Source organism: Kluyveromyces lactis, assembly GCF_000002515.2.
Source record: "Kluyveromyces lactis strain NRRL Y-1140 chromosome D complete sequence".
Lineage (NCBI taxonomy): Eukaryota > Fungi > Ascomycota > Saccharomycetes > Saccharomycetales > Saccharomycetaceae > Kluyveromyces > Kluyveromyces lactis.
Window position 1 is genome coordinate 1,003,383 of NC_006040.1, and position 12,764 is coordinate 1,016,146.

The following is a 12,764-nucleotide window of genomic DNA, read 5'->3' on the forward strand; positions in this document are numbered from 1 at the left end:
ATACCCTATATAAGTCCTCCGACTGGGTTAGGAGTGAAAACACCATCTTCAACATTTCCTGAAGTATCTCCGTAATCACCACACAACCAATCGGGCATCACCACGGGATCTAATAAACCCTTATCGCTTAACTCGTGTAGACCACCAAAAATATCCTTACCACTAAGATTAATCTGAATCTTACCTTTCATTTTGGTGTCTTCATATGTGAACTTCACTCTCCTCACCGGCAGAAGCGAGTCATATTTAGTAATCTCTTTAAGGTTTGTATCAGAGTTTCCGTATACTCTATCATTCATTCTCTTCATAGCATAAATTCTCTGTCTCCTAACACCAGAAATAGAACCCTTAAACTTTAGCATTGCTATATCACTTCTTCGTCTGGTCTGGTCCTTAATTAAAGAATCTGACAGGGTATGATTTATTGGATGATCTTTTGGTTCTATTAGTGGAGATGGCTCTAGTGCATCCTTGCCCGAATATACGGACCAAATCCCATACCCTGTAGTATTTACAGACGGCAGCCCTAGAGAAAGGTTTAATTCGTGTAATGACGTGGTTGGTTTCCTGCTAATTCTTTCCAACCTGATTGTCTTGGAATGTAGCTTTGAGAATGCCAGTAATATAAGTTGTGAGTGAGTATCAGACTGCAACGAGTGGAAGATAATCGAGTGTCCCGGCATAATAGCAAAGTAGAACGGTTTGTGTGTATTGATAATAAGGTCGCCAGTTGATTCGAACAACTGAACTCGGCATATGTACATACTTAAATCATCGTTTTCCTCAATGTTAACATCCAATTCGTAAAGTCGTTTAAACTGTTCGCGCATACCATTGATAAGCTCATTCGGCTCCACATTTACGATAAATTGCTTTCCATCTCTATCCAAACATCTGGACGCTACCCATTGGTTAGTTGAAGTGTCACATAAAACAGACCAGATATCCAGTTGTGATAACTGTTCTCGAGATAAAGAAGGCCACCAACTCGTGACAGCCATATTAGCAATATTCCGTACCCCATGTTTTTTCACCAATTCAACTAAATTATCCGAGACCAGCTGTGAATCATTAATGGCATGTGTATCAAGCCAGGTAGTGATCAGTTTCACTATTGCCTGTGCACCGAGCCTAGCAAGTTTATTCTTTGTAACTGTAATATCTACATTATTATTGTCATTTCGAAGCGTGCGTTCCATCTTGGCCGTCCCAATAATATGCTGTTCACCGTCCATATAACACCATCATAAAAAGAACATAAGGATTAAGGGTCATCAAACCTTTCCATAGTTTCAGATTATAGTCGATGTTAAAATTCCATGCATTTTATATAGTATTGATTCTGACAAGAAAGTGAGAACAATCAACTAAATTGGTCTAACTGTCGTATAAGATTGACAGAATATCTTCATAGAACCAGGAAAGTTGTATTGCATCGGAGAACAGAGGTATTGAACAGCCGTATATGCCAGGAATATCCACACGTGATCTGTTCATCTCTTTAAATCTTACAGCTTTTCAGTCCGCTTGATTTCTTTTTGTCAAAAAATTTTAAAGCTCATCTCATCTCATCGCCCAAGAACCATTAGTATTGATATCTAGTATATATATAGTAGAAGGTTAATGAACACATTTATATACTTATTTTGTTAGCGTCTACATCAAACGACGCAGATTTGTGCTTAATATATCTGTGATGAGTGATAAGAAAGTTATTAAGGATGAAGGTCTTGATCTGAAGACGTTATTTGTTCGTGGTGTGCCGTTTGAGTCTACCGATGAAGAATTCGGTAACTTCTTCTCCCAATTCTCTCCTATCAAGCATGCTGTTATTGTCAAAGATGGTGAGGGTGCAAGCAGAGGATTTGGTTTTGTTAGTTTTGCAGTTGAAGATGATACTAAGACTGCTTTGAATCAGGCTAGAAAGACGAAGTTTATGGGACGTTTGTTGAGAATCGATATTGCCAAAAGAAGAGAACGTTCCCGTGGTAAAAAGGATGCGGATGAGGTATCATCAGCACCTTCCGTAGATAATGTTAAAGATGAGGAGGAAAGCAAACCCGAAGATGATAATGATTTAATGAAGGGTAAACCGAAATTAATTATCAGAAATATGCCATGGTCCTGTCGTGATCCGACGAAACTGAAGAAAATCTTCGGATTGTACGGTACCGTTGTTGAAGCTACGATCCCAAGGAAGAGAGACGGTAGATTATGTGGGTTTGCTTTTGTTACAATGAACAGGATCTCTAACTGTAAGGCTGCTATAGAAGGCACTAAGGATTTGAAGATCGATGGCAGGAAAGTGGCTGTTGATTTTGCAATTCAAAAGAACAGATGGGAGGACTATAAGAACGAACATAAGGAACTGGAAGCGTCTGATGAAGATGAGGAAGAAGAAGAAGAAGATGATGATGATGATGAGGATGATGGTTCTGATTCGGGTGAAGAGGACGCTGACAATCAGGACGACAAAGAAAAAGAAGAAAAAAGTGACATCGTCTTGGATTCTGATGAAGAAATCAGCGAAGAGGAGGAAACACCAGAACAGGATACCGTAAAGAAGAACAGAAAGGAAGATTTCTCTATTTTTGTGCGTAATGTTCCATACGATGCCACTCAAGAATCCTTAGAACGTCATTTCGGCGTGTTCGGCCCAGTAAAATACGCTTTGCCAGTGATTGATAAAGAAACTGGTTTGGCGAAGGGTACTGCTTTCGTTGCATTCAGAAGCGAAGATGCTTACAACGACTGTCTAAATAATGCTCCTGCTACAGGAAGTACATCCCTTCTAATAAGTGATGATGTTTCCCCAGAGTATGTTTATGAGGGTCGTGTTCTTGCAATTTCTCCAACTCTTGATAGAGAATCTGCTGGAAGAATGTTTGAGAGAAATGCCGAGAAGAGAAAAGAAGTTCTTGGTAAGGCACCAGGTGAAAAGGACAGACGTAATCTATATTTGTTAAATGAAGGTAGAATTGTTGCAGGTTCAAAGCTTTCACAGTTGTTAACTCCTGCTGATATGGAAGTCAGAGAAAAATCTTACAAGTTAAGAGTCGAACAATTGAAGAAGAATCCAACGTTACATCTTTCGATGACTAGATTGGCTATCAGAAATATTCCAAGAGCAATGACTGAGAAGGGTCTAAAGGCGCTAGCTCGTAAAGCTGTAGTAGAGTTCGCCAAAGAAGTTAACGAAAACAAGAGACACGCATTGAATAAAGAAGAAATCGTCAGATCTACTAAGGAAAAGTACAAGTTCATGTCTGAAGAAGAAATCGAAGCTCAAAAGAAGAAGGACAAGAAACAAGGTATTGTTAGACAATCTAAAATTATCATGGAAATTAAAGGATCTAGCGGTGGTAGAAGTAGAGGGTATGGTTTTGTTGAATTCAGGGATCATAAAGCTGCGCTAATGTGTCTAAGATGGTTAAATGCTCATGAAGTCAGTAGGGACGAAATCTTAGAAGGACTTACGGATGATGAAAAGAAACAGCTTGATGCAGACAGTTTCAAAAAAAGAAGACTGGTGGTCGAATTTGCTATCGAAAACGCTAACGTTGTGAAGAGAAGAAGAGAAAAGGTCAAAGAATCTAGATTGATATCTTTCAAGAGAAAAAGAGATGATGAAGAGAATAAAGAAGAAGAAAAAGTGGCTCAACCAGTAGAAGAGGAAACAAAATCTGGTCTAAGTAATAATATTAAACAGATTATTGGATCTAAACGTAGAAGAAAGAACAAGGGCCGTTCTTGAATGTAAACAATAGTCAAAGGCAAAAATTCAAAGCATTCCGAAGCAATGAAGTTTCTAGGATATAAAATCTGTATATTAAATAACATGCATTTCAATTATAGAATCATTTTCTCTTTTTCCGTGCTGATCCTCCGGTTGCAGTATTGCTTGTGGGGTTGTTTCCATTACCAGACACAGCAGCTGCAGCGGCAGCTGCCGCTGCTGCTGCCAAGATACGTTTGTTTACACCTAATCCGTTCATGTTCCCATTCTTATTATTATTGTTACCATGCATTGGTTGTTTTTGAGAGTGATTAGCTTGATTATTATCATTGCCGACATTCGTAATGTCGTTATCGTTTGTGTGAATGCGCCTTGGTGGGTATTTGTAGTTGAGACCCTCGAACACATTTTCACAGACAGGAGGGTCGCCGTTGGTGAAATAGACATGGTCTAAAGCGTCGATTGCATCGATTCTCTTGATAGGATCATACTGCAATAGACGGTAAAGAATGTCTAAAGCAGTCTTGTCCTTACCGCCAGCGGTCTGATACCATGCTGTTAAATTGTCACGATATTTTGGCATTTTTGCCAACTGAAGATATTCTGGATAACTGTCGATATTCGGCCATATTTTATGATCTGGCGAACCCATGACTTCCAATATTTTTTGAAACTGATTAGCTTGAAACAGAACACTCTTCTTGGACTCCATCTTGGCCTCTTCACCTTTAAAGATTGGCCTTAAACCGATGAGTTCTGCAAAAATACAACCAACAGCCCAAAGATCTATTGCAGGAGTATAATGTCGAGCTCCAAGTATAAGTTCTGGGGCACGATACCAAATTGTTACAATAACCTTATCACCAGTGTATAAAGTCTGTACCATGTTATTGAATTTTCTCGCTAGACCAAGATCACCGATCTTGACGCAGCCATCAACGGTAACCATAATGTTAGCGGGCTTTAAGTCTCTATGAAGAATCCAGTTCTGATGCAAATAAGAAACACCATCAAGAATTTGCCACATTATTGATTTGAGCATCCTTGGCGGTATTAGTCTCTTTTCAGGATGCGAATGAAAATGGATAATTTGTAAAAGATCATGTTCAGCAAACTCTGAGACCATGTAGATGCTCTTCTTCTCTAGGAATATTTCAACTAATTTCGTTAAATGGTTATTATCCAATTCTCTACAAAGTGACATCTCTCTGCATGCACTTTGTGAGATACCTGTGTAATGCTCGACACCTTCTCTTTCCGTTTTGAACTTCTTAATAGCATAGAACTGAATTTGAGAAGGCTTTCTGGAGTTGTTTGTTATACTCGACGAATTTATCCTTACATTTGTTTCTGATCCACTATTAGACCGTATCTGTGTTGAGTTGCTATTATTTGGAGGTGTGAATCGCTTGTGGGAAGGCTTCCTAAAGTCCATGGTTGTAAGGTTGTCGTTAGCCTCCTGTTGTCTAGTGGATCTGTTGATTGAATTTATATCCAAATTTGAATCAGCACTCACAGAATCCGGAGAATCTAGTATTATTACGTTGTCTCTATTCATACCATTCTGATAATCCCTCGCTTTAGCTTTGTAAACTTTACCATACGTACCAGCTGCAATATACCCGATAATCTCGTACTTTTGTAACACCGAGATTCTTGAACTATCCTTTCGTTGACGGTATGGACCAATAGAGAAAACATTATTACTAGCCATCACAATCGGAGGCTTCGATTGGTTTCCAGCTGGTTTATTGTTATTAAGGATCTGTTGAGAATGGCCCGCTAACATTTCCTGATGTGACAGTTGTTGAGGCCAGCGATTAGTACCCTGGCCTTGGCCGTTATTCATTCGATAATACGACATTTGATATGGATTGGAGTTGTTTTGTTGGTTGCCGTACATTACAGCAGTAAATCGCAGTCTATAAAAAGTGATAGAATGCTGTATCCGCCGAGAGCTTGTCTTTATATTCTCAAAGCGTTCAACGTTTAATCATTTTTCTAATGGATCACTTCGCTTTAAATTCTTATAAAAACGTCAATATAAGAACCATTCGTTGTTCTGTGAAGAAAGAGTCATTAGATAATAAAGTAGCCAACTCTGGCCTGATATGTCGTTGTATCATGAATAAATAGTTAGTCGTAGCTGAATTTATTACTATTATCAAGGATTTGAGACACTAACTGTAAACTAATCGTAGTTGTCTTCATAAATATGATCCATGAAGTTTTATAATAATAAGATGAATGCGAGTCTATATATAAATTAGTCTATTTACATCAGTGCCAATGGAAGATCAGGTTTTAGCTCAACGACGAATTAATGCCCTAAGTTTGGTAAAAGGCATTATTACGAAAGTTCCAACATATGGAGCTGCCCATAAACTGAAAAGTATCCGAGCAGGATACAATACTTTAACAATGGCGTATGCAAGAGCCCCAGATACAACTAATCTATCTCTATCCCAGCCATTATCGTAATCTCCAATTAATTTACCTATACTTTCACCACATTTGTTCAACAAATCCTTGAAATATACTGGCATCTCATATTGGTCAGACAGATCTAAGTTATAAAGCAGTCCCCATAGAGCAAACAAAGGAACGATAGCAGTAATTTCGTGAAGGATTAAGAATGATGTCATTGTAGAAACGGCGCCGGCTTCAGAAAGTTTATCGAAATAATGTTTGTAACGAGGATTACCGTTCAATCTTGTCAGGAATTTGGACTTTTTGATCAGCCGATGCAGCCTATCATCAATTTTCGATGGTTCGACCTTGCTCGAGTTATACCGTATCCCATTGATAAATAATTTCGCCGGGCCTCTCTTTTGGATTATCGAGTACCTATTACCGATTACCATTTTGGAACAGCTAGTGCCAAGCCCTGGCAATGATTGCAGTAATTTCATATTTCTGTGTGTTGGAGTATGTGTATGTCTACAACAAGTACAGCGAGCCCTTCGGAGATCAAACAAAATATTATATAGCAGTGATTACGCCACTATGATGTCTAACAGTCGTTGAATTAATTTATGGTGTGATATCTTTATCGTATTGATAAACCTTCGCATGTCTATGTTCATGCCTGTTGTTAAAAAGAATACTATTTACAAGTGATTTATGTGAAGGTCATGTGATCATAATGCATTAATAACTTCCTCGCAACGATTGCACAGAGTGTCCTCACTTGGGGAGTTATGCTTCCAGCATCTAGGACATTTATCAGACGTACTTTCTTCTAGCAGTAACTGGATGTCAACTGATGGTAGTGAGATCGATTCTAGGTCGGATCTATTACCGTGCTCAATATTTAGTTTACCAACTTGTAATAAATCCTCCATTTCTTCCGCTGTAAATGGTAACAATGAAGGATCTGAACAGTATATGGTTGCTTTCACCTGCAATGTTTTTGTAATATCTTCCATCCTATTAAATTTCTCAGTGAAGATATTCAGAATTTTCAACTCATTCGATGCAAAGCTTTCCAGTCGTTCATCATTAGAAGATGGGACGTCTTGCAATGAGTCCCATTGCCTAGTGAATGGAGTTTCGATTTCCGCCACTCCTTCAGAGGAATTTTCATTAATCCATTCCTTAGGGGTATAATTCCAAACTTCTTGAACCATTATTGGGATGATTGGTGACATTATGCTACGGTAAGTGTCAAGAATATGGAACAATGTCGTTTGAATTGACAATCGTTTCTTGTTATTCAAGGAGTCTGAATATAAGGAGTCTTTTGTGACACTGAAATAAAGTGCGGAAAGATCATTGTTCATGTGGTATTGAACCTGAGTTAAGACATTTGAGAAATTGTACTGTTGATAGAGTTTTTTGGTTTCCTGGCTCAATGCCTTCAGATTTAGTAATGTATACTGGTCCACTCTGCGCAGCTCTGAAAAAGGTATTAATCCGTGACTTTGAGTCTCTTGTAAATTACCTAAGATGAATTTAAACGTTAGTCTAAACTTCTTTAAAGCATCTGCAACATGTTTCATTACAGTTGGGCCAGCAACAACATCAGAAGTAAAGTTTGACTGTGCTACTAATAATCTCAAACCGTCAACGCCCAAAGCCGGAAGATTGGCCTTCGGGTCGCCTTTTATAATGGCACCAGGTGAAATAGTGTTTCCAATTGATTTTGACATTTTGATACCATTTTCGTCTAGTGTAAAGCCATGTGTTATAACATTCTTGTAAGGTGCATCAGGCATCCCACTGGACGCAACTTTTGTCAACAATGAGCTTTGGAACCACCCTCTATGTTGATCAGAACCTTCTAGATATATATCCGCTAACGGTACAGGTAACTGGGATTGCAAGCCGGCAACATTTTTATACCAATCGGCAATAACATTCCAACTACTACCACTGTCAAACCAAACATCAACCGTATCCGTTCCTCTATAATATTCGTGAGCTATATCATGATACTTTTTAGGAAGCCATTGGTACATTGAATCGACCGTTGATTCTGCAAACCAGGAGTTAACACCCTTGGATTCTATAGTTTTGATAATGTGTGATATAGTTTCCTCATTCATCAACACAGAATCAGGGTCATCTCTTTTGTGCAACGAGGGAATTGGAACACCCCAGTACCTTTGTCTTGATATGCACCACTCGTTTCTGGTTTTAATGAAAGAGGAAAGTCTGTTTATTCCACGCTCGGGAACAAACTTTACTGTTTCCAAGGCTCTCAATGCCAGAGTCTTAACGTCGTGTAAATCAGCAAACCATTGTGGAGTAGCTCTAATGATGATTGGCTTTTTTGACCTCCAGTCATACGGATATGAGTGGACATATTCATGATGGTGCATCAACATGTTTTCACCCTTTAACACACTGAGAATTTTCTCAGTGGTTGTTCTGTCTAGAACTTTACGGCCTTTTCCTGATTCTTCTTTCAAAAGATCTCTTAAATGAGCAGGAAGCTCTTCGACGTTGTATCTGCCCTCATGGTCAACCGGGGAGAAGATTTCAAGAAAGTTTTGGATTCCAATGATATAATCTTCATGACCATGACCTGGAGCAGTGTGTACAAGACCAGTACCCGTGACACTGGTAACATGATCACCATGGAATAATGGACGAGTGACATTGTCTTTGAGAATAGGGTTGGTATACTTTAGGTGGGACAAAAAGTTTCCATCCAAGTCTTTCACCAGTTCAAAGCCGGAAAGGAAATCGAGTTTATCAGCCAAATTCTTTTCAACAATCATGTATTCGCCGTTATGTTTGATTAACACATAATCCAGTGACTGATTAAAACAAATGGCCCTATTAGACAACAAAGTCCACGGAGTACTAGTCCAGATCAAAAAAGATACCGGAGCTTCAGGGAAGCCCAATACAGATTTACTTTCTTCAGTCAATGGGAACTTCACGTACGCTGCGATTGAGATATGATCTTCCTTATATTCTAGTTCACCTTCAGCCAATGCTGTCTTAGTTTCAGTGCCCCAATATACGGGCTTTCTTTGTCTCTTAATCAACTTCTTTCTGAAAAGCTCTTGGAAGACAGATAATTGATTAATTTCGAACTTGGGGTCCATGGTAACGTAATTAGTGTCCCAGTTTGTTAAAATGCCGAACTGCTCAAACTGTTGCCTTTGAGATTTAATAGTTTTCTGCGCATGCGCTCTTGCAATCGACCTAATCTTGGTGGGAGAAATCCTATCCAACTGATCGTTCAGTTTGTTCAAGGCCTTCAATTCAATCGGTAACCCATGGCAATCCCAACCAGGAATGTACACAACATGTTTCCCATTCAGAAGTTGGAACCTGTTTATTATATCCTTCAATATTTTATTTAGTGCATGGCCCAAATGCAAATCTCCATTCGCATACGGCGGACCATCATGCAATATGAATACATTCTCCCGTAAAAACTGCAGCTTCATGTCATCTGGACACTGCTCAATCTTTGAAAGCTTCGTCAAAAGCTTAGAGTACTGCTGAGAGTAAGTCTGCTGTGAACTTTGAGGAAGCAATTGGTCTAAAGTCTTCTGCAAGTTAGATCTGTTCGGGAATTTCGTCTTTGGAAGTCGTAAAGTCTTCTGATAAGAATGTGAGGAAGCATTCCGCACTGTAGTGAAGGCACGCAACATCACTCAGTCGCCAAAATATCAAATTCTACTAGACACCTCACCAAGCACGTACCGCTTAACTCTGTCAATGGTGGTGTTAAACATGTATTGGTATTTTGTTTAATCATCGGTTGTCGGATCCATTTTTTTTTTACCGTTACATGTTAAAGTATCAACAAATCTAGTCACGTGCACAATGCTCTCAAAATTAAATTAATTTTCACAAATTTCCTTTCTGATGATAGGCTGAAGTATGGCGTAATCACCAAGAATATGTCAAAACCTAATTTTTTTAAAGAAAAAGAGGCAGATGTTAGTCACATTTAAGTCAAACTTCAGGAAACAGATGGATTCACCTAGGAGTTAAGCAGAAAAAGAACAGCATTGTTACCGTTCATCTGCAACTGCTCTGAATCCGGACTTGTATCGTTTCAATACCGTTCTGTTGGCCCTTTGCTTGAAAAAAGAGACCGCTTATGGCTGAGAGCAAGTCATAGGGTCCAAACTTCTTTTTTCTCTCTGTTCGGTAATAAGATAGAGAGATATGTTAGAGTTAAACGGTGCATCGCCACAGCATATCACCCAAGAAGAAGTGGTTAAAATCCAGCAAACGCAATTTCAGAAACCGGGTTTATCTGCTTCGCCAATGAGCGGGAACTTTTGTTCGTCAACTTCCGGACGTGGTGGTTCTATGTCCCCAGATCCATCGATGAGTAATAACACCGGTCAACAAACAATAATGGATCTGAAGAAAAGATACAGGTACAAGGTTGAAATGGATAAGTTGAGTGGTTTCATGTTAAAGAATTTCTGTGCCGGTGCGCTAATCAAATATAGCAGGTTGTTCGTCCCAGTTGAATTCGATTCAAAACAAGGGAAGAAACAAACATGCAAGGCCCCAGCAATTAACTTAGCCGATCTAATGAAATTTGTTAAAATTTTGCTAACCCGCGTGAAAGCCACGAGGCACCAGTTCAAGAAGATGTGTATCTTGTCGATCAAATTCTTCGAAGCGTGTGTCAAATCGCGTGAGAATTACATGAAATATTTGAAATACGACGTACGGAAAGTCGTAGTCGCGTGTCTAGCCTTGACTTATCCACAGGGACACACAATGGCCAATACGGAAAAATCTATGCTGTTAGTGTCAAGCGCTGCCGGAGTATCCAACGAGCAGCTTCGGCACTGTTGTGAAATCGTAGGTCCCATTCTTAAATCTGAGTTTTTAAAGAAACAACGGCAGCAGTACCAAACTGCTCATGCACAAGCACAGACTGGAGCTAACGAATCCAATCATGCTTCCCAAAACAATACCGCTTCTATGCGGGGATCTATAGCAACAAGAACCACTGTGAACATCAGATCGACGGATTTTGGTACGTTTACCAATTGCTATACGAACCAAGACGACCAAGAAACTTACCTCACACCGTCGGACTACGAGTCATTCAACGAAATGGGTAAACAAATGGTAAATAGAACCTTCCTGGTCAAATTATGAGCTGGATAATGGTTTTTGTATATGCATTTTATGTATGTTGTTGCGACACAATCATTTCTCTTGAAGAGTAACGATGGACAATGCGCTCACGTGACCGCGCACGTGATATTCACTACTCATGCACACAGTAACGAAGCAAAAACTGTGGCGTCGGGCTGAAAAACGTATCAAAGGCTGTTGTTGATGTTAATTTGTATACAGAGAGACTGATAAAGCAACTTTGAATAGACTTAGCGAGAAGACTACAAAGGATACTTCCTGGACAAGAGTTTGGTCGGATCACTGGGTTTGATTTAAAACAATGCTGGAGATTTTTATTGACATAGTTTAAGCGGATTTTCATTCCTGTGAATTTAGGAAACGAACAGTCTTAAACAAACGTTGAAAAAGGAACAACCGGATACATTTCATAGAGTGCTCGCTCATCAAGTTAACGAAAGTATAACAGCGAAGTTTTGAGGTACTCTTTTGAGTTAGATTTGCAAACCACCGATAGAGAGAGTAAGAGAGGCAGGAGAGGTACGAACATAGAATTTTTGGTTTTTTTCTAATTAATAACCCATGAACGAAGATAGTATCTTTTTCCAGAAGGCAGCAGAGGCAATCATGGTAACTAGTTTGAATTCAGAGAAGGTTGATCCTACAATAAGAGAGTTGTTGAATAGAGTCAAATATGTTAGCACGCCTGCACCGCCATCACAACACCAGACAAATAATCTGCCGTTTTCCGCGTTAGGATCTGCTAGCAGTCAGTACGCATCATTGAATAAGAATCACCGGAACGACATCCCATATAACAACCATCCTCAGGGCCATAATAATATAGATGGTGTGGGACCTGCAGGGGTAATAGCTCCTGAAAATAAGACGATACTGAATTATTTCGATAAGCTTTTATCGAATCCTGTAAATTTCGCCAATCAAAATAACGATGGCACATCGCATTCCACTGGACACACTCCAGTGAACCATAATGGAATGACACCAAGTTTGTCGCATTCTAACGATACTTACCATCAACGTAGGGCTTCCACGGAATTGGAGAACAGGTCGAAGAAAAGGAAACTGCCATCAAAGAAAATATTATCGGGGTCTTCAGATACTGCCATTGTACCATATGACAGAGACAGCACAGATGGTAGTAATAACGCTGATTTAGACGATAAAAGATTTCCCTGCGAGAAGTGTCACATGGTATTCCGCCGCAGCAGTGATCTAAGGAGACATGAGAGACAACATCTACCGATTTTGCCAAATATCTGTACGCTCTGTGGTAAAGGGTTTGCAAGGAAAGATGCACTAAAGAGACATTTCGATACACAAACTTGTAAGAGAAACAGACAGAAACTACTCAGTATAGGAGGCGACATAAACGAGATACTCGAGAGGGCGCGACAAAGTGGTGCTACGATATATAGCGGTTCCAAGTGATAAA

At 39.4% G+C, this 12,764-nt stretch overlaps 7 protein-coding genes across 7 annotated transcripts; 3 read left to right on the forward strand and 4 right to left on the reverse strand.

Moving 5' to 3' along the window:
* Positions 1 to 5: 5 nt before the first annotated feature.
* On the reverse strand, positions 6 to 1,235 carry CHL4 (Chl4p; the record flags this gene model as incomplete). Its single annotated transcript, XM_453586.1, has 1 exon — positions 6 to 1,235. The coding sequence occupies one exon, from the start codon at positions 1,233 to 1,235 to the stop codon at positions 6 to 8; it is 1,230 nt and encodes a 409-aa protein (XP_453586.1).
* A 461-nt stretch (positions 1,236 to 1,696) lies between these two features.
* Positions 1,697 to 3,754, forward strand: NOP4 (mRNA-binding ribosome biosynthesis protein NOP4; the record flags this gene model as incomplete). The annotated part of the gene is made up of 1 exon (XM_453587.1): positions 1,697 to 3,754. The coding sequence occupies one exon, from the start codon at positions 1,697 to 1,699 to the stop codon at positions 3,752 to 3,754; it is 2,058 nt and encodes a 685-aa protein (XP_453587.1).
* Positions 3,755 to 3,857: 103 nt separating this feature from the next.
* Positions 3,858 to 5,639, reverse strand: SSN3 (cyclin-dependent serine/threonine protein kinase SSN3; the record flags this gene model as incomplete). The annotated part of the gene is made up of 1 exon (XM_453588.1): positions 3,858 to 5,639. The coding sequence occupies one exon, from the start codon at positions 5,637 to 5,639 to the stop codon at positions 3,858 to 3,860; it is 1,782 nt and encodes a 593-aa protein (XP_453588.1).
* A 406-nt stretch (positions 5,640 to 6,045) lies between these two features.
* On the reverse strand, positions 6,046 to 6,648 carry MRX11 (Mrx11p; the record flags this gene model as incomplete). Its single annotated transcript, XM_453589.1, has 1 exon — positions 6,046 to 6,648. One exon carries the CDS (start codon positions 6,646 to 6,648, stop codon positions 6,046 to 6,048), a length of 603 nt encoding a protein of 200 aa, XP_453589.1.
* Positions 6,649 to 6,876: 228 nt separating this feature from the next.
* ISM1 (isoleucine--tRNA ligase ISM1) lies at positions 6,877 to 9,849 on the reverse strand (the record flags this gene model as incomplete). The annotated part of the gene is made up of 1 exon (XM_453590.1): positions 6,877 to 9,849. The coding sequence occupies one exon, from the start codon at positions 9,847 to 9,849 to the stop codon at positions 6,877 to 6,879; it is 2,973 nt and encodes a 990-aa protein (XP_453590.1).
* Positions 9,850 to 10,372: 523 nt separating this feature from the next.
* On the forward strand, positions 10,373 to 11,329 carry KLLA0_D11880g (uncharacterized protein; the record flags this gene model as incomplete). The annotated part of the gene is made up of 1 exon (XM_453591.1): positions 10,373 to 11,329. The coding sequence occupies one exon, from the start codon at positions 10,373 to 10,375 to the stop codon at positions 11,327 to 11,329; it is 957 nt and encodes a 318-aa protein (XP_453591.1).
* A 561-nt stretch (positions 11,330 to 11,890) lies between these two features.
* Positions 11,891 to 12,760, forward strand: MET31 (Met31p; the record flags this gene model as incomplete). The annotated part of the gene is made up of 1 exon (XM_453592.1): positions 11,891 to 12,760. One exon carries the CDS (start codon positions 11,891 to 11,893, stop codon positions 12,758 to 12,760), a length of 870 nt encoding a protein of 289 aa, XP_453592.1.
* Positions 12,761 to 12,764: the final 4 nt, after the last annotated feature.